At 45.4% G+C, this 3,377-nt stretch overlaps 1 protein-coding gene across 1 annotated transcript in view; it reads left to right on the forward strand.

Annotated features, from left to right (window-relative positions):
• Positions 1-1,749: 1,749 nt before the first annotated feature.
• Positions 1,750-3,377, forward strand: part of dner (delta/notch-like EGF repeat containing) — a 56,328-nt gene continuing 54,700 nt past the window's right edge. The window contains exon 1 of the mRNA XM_019886062.1: positions 1,750-2,419. Within this exon, the coding sequence (XP_019741621.1) occupies positions 2,138-2,419 (282 nt within the window). The 5' untranslated portion in view covers positions 1,750-2,137. The remainder of the gene's footprint in view (positions 2,420-3,377) is intronic.

Genomic DNA, 3,377 nt, shown 5'->3' on the forward strand with positions numbered 1-3,377 from the left:
GTTTGGTCATTGCTTATTGCTTTGCTGCTCTTCACTCAATGTATCAGTGGTTCTCTCCAAGTCGAATGTCCCTTCAACCATATTCGAGAGATGGCATGGCGGTTTCATGCGCAAAGTTGCGTGCATACGTGCATAATATTCATCGAAATTAACTTACTGTTGCTGTCATCGCTTCTCTTTTTGATAACTGCTTTAGATTTAGCTTATTAGTTTACCAAACCACAGAAATGTTCAATTTCTAATAACTATACCAATTTCAACATGTGCCGAAAGCATGCCTGTTCGCTAGGATGCTAAAGCTTAAAAAAAAAAAAAAAAAGGCCTTTGAAACCCTTTCCAGACCAATGGATGTTTTTTACTTTATTTCTCGACTGTTCTGGAAATTTTGGGGACTGGTGTAATTTGGTTGCAGCTTTGATGGATCTGTTGTCCAAATTGATTTTGTCAGGACCTAATCTTTTGAAGTGATTTCATGATCTGTCTTTGTTCATTTGGCTTTGATTAGAATTTAGTTTGATCTTGTTTTCCTTGTGTCCCTTTGTCTGTATCGTTAGATTTTTAGGGCTACCTGTCCTTGTTATTACAATCCCTTTTCTTCCAAAGGGCTTCCTCAACCACTTGTTTTGTCAAAGTGTTCTTCGTTGTCTGGTCAGTTTGTATTTAGTTCGCTGATTCCGTTCAGTCCTCGGTTCATTATCCGAGTCATCTCTTGTTTGTTGTCTCAAACCTAGACAAGTCATGTTGCATTCTGTTTGTTTCGTAACTTTGAATCTAGTGTGTGCGTGTGTGTGTGTGTGTGTGTGTGTGTGTGTGTGTGTGTGTGTTGTGTGTGTGTGTGTGTGTGTGTGTGTGTGTGTGTGTGTGCGTGTGTGTGTGTGTCTGCGCGCGCGCGCGCTCGCGTGCAACAGCCTCTTCATCCTTGGGTCCTCATCCTTGCCAAACTGAAAAGGTTGGTTCATTCTGTCAAAACATACCTGCAATATTTGGGGTGTGTACAATGCATATGTATAAATGTGTGTATATCAGTGCGTGTGTGTATATCTATATAATATCTATATACAGGTATATATATGTATGTGTGCATGTATAATATATGTATATGTATGTGGTCACCATAATTAATGGTTGGTAACGAGCCATTGCTGAGATGGACTGCAAGCTAATTAACCTAAGTCGCGTTCGGAAATTCACTCTGATGTCCTCTGAGTGAGTATGTTCGGAGAGGTCGAGTGTGCTCCGCTTTCATTCATTTCTGAACACACCCGGCACTTGTGCACCATGTCCCCAGTCGGAGCGCAGTGCCTTGCACCGTTTTTGGTGCACTTTGAATCGCTATTCACATTCCGAGATATTGAACGTTGTAGCTTCTCCGGGTCCTCCGGTTTCCTCCCACATTCCAAAAACATGCATGGCAGGCTGATTGGACACTCTAAATTGTCCCTACGTGTGAGTGTGAGTGCGAATGCTTGCTCGTTTCTGTGTGCCCTGCGATTGGCTGGCAACCGGTTCGGGGTGTCCCCAGCCTACTGCCCGAAGACAGCTGGGATAGGCTCCAGCAACCCTAGTGAGGATAAAGCGGTTCAGAAAATGAGTCTAAAGATGGTCGTTTGATCAACATTGCGATTGCGGAATATGAATTAAGCATCAAAATCCACCTATTTTTATCCATTTCAGGGGGCGGGCATTTTGCCTTGTTTATGCCACTTGCTGTCGACACAGTGTCGAAGAGCTTCGCATGCGAACATCACATGACCAAATCCAGAAAACAGCTGAGCTGTAATTGGTCATTTTCCTCAAAGTGAGGCTATTATCTAATTTTCTCACCTCAGCCTCAGTGAAAGGCCGGCTCCAATCAGAGGCTACACCTATTGAAAGGGGAAAGCATCACTGTGACTCTCACAGTGTAGGAGGGCGGGAGCGGGATGTAAGTGTGGGTGCGCGTGTCGTCATCACACACAGTGCAGAGCAGAGCGCCCACCCTCTCTCTTGCTCCTTCTGTTCTTATACTGCATCCCAACCGTCCTCTCAGCCGGCTTCCATTGTTGCCTGCCTGTATCCAGCAGAGGTTCCACATTCGGGTAGTGAGGTTCCTCACACACGCTCTGCAGAGCCAATATAGACAAGTACGAGCTTCAGGATGAGTTTGAGCTTCACGCCTGCCTTGTCTCTCCTCCTTCTTCTCCCCTCGCTTCTCAACTGCGGCGTAAGCGCCGTCCCCTCCCCGTTCCAGCTGGCTCCGGACACCCCGGCACCGGCCGAACCCACGCCGACCCGGGCTGCGGCTCAGCTGGACCCCTGCGAAGGTCAACCCTGTCTCAACGGTGGGCTCTGCCTGGCCCTTCTGTCTCCAGGCAGGCCAGAGGACACCTGGGAGTACACCTGCACGTGCGGTCAGGGCTTTGCCGGACGCAACTGTGAGGTCAGTGGCTAACTTGTCTTTATTTTAGGGAAAGCAATGGTGAAGAACGCTGATGTTTTATGTGCAGTCTGACAAAACAGAATCATCCCTGCGTTCCTCATTTGGGGATCTTGTCTTGCTCCCCAGAGGTTAAAAGTAATCAGCAACGGACAGCCATCCAAAGGAAACGATAACTACGATGTGGCCCGTGGCAACAATTTAATTTGCCACCCCTGACATATTCAAAGTTGGCCCTCCATTACATTGTAATGTTACCACAAATTCAGCTTGAGATTTAGAAGTAGAAGAAAATTGTGACCAGCAAATATTTACGCATCCAACGGTTCAGTTCATGTTCAGGAAGGATTTGGTGGGGAGGAAAATATGTAAAATTTGTAGAAAAATGGGGAGAAAAGAATCTAATTTTGCTTCAGAATTTCTGCCCAAATTAAAAGACTATTCACCAAGAATTTGGAAGTCGACAGTAGGCCTGATCAGACTGCCGTGCCTTGAGTTTGTCACCTGTGAAGTAAAATCTTCTGAAACATGTTTACTGTAGTTGGTGTACAATAGATGAACAGTACTACTTACAACATTACAAATGCGCTATTTCTTTATGGTTTGTTCCTAGCATAAGCGTACTGTTTTGAACAAAACACTGTCATGTACCTGGGAAGGTAAATTCCTTGTGTGTTTTACGTACCTGGCCAATTAATCTGATTGTGATTATTGTTCTGTGGCAATGTGCCTACCTTAATTTGTGATGAACAAAAGCAAAATTATTTGCATGCGTACTGTAGAAGCACTAGCTTTTTATAAAGGGGCCATGTGCCATTATGGAGGCAAGGGCTGCGTTGCTGTGGCAACAAGAGGGAAGAGCGCTAAGCACAAATGCTCATTTGAGTTTTGTGTGTGTGTGTGTGTGTGTGTGTGTGTGTGTGTGTGTGTGTGTGTGTGTGTGTGTGTGTGTGTGTGTGTC

This window comes from Hippocampus comes, unplaced genomic scaffold (genome assembly GCF_001891065.2).
Source record: "Hippocampus comes isolate QL1 unplaced genomic scaffold, H_comes_QL1_v1.1 scaffold29, whole genome shotgun sequence".
Taxonomy (NCBI): domain Eukaryota; kingdom Metazoa; phylum Chordata; class Actinopteri; order Syngnathiformes; family Syngnathidae; genus Hippocampus; species Hippocampus comes.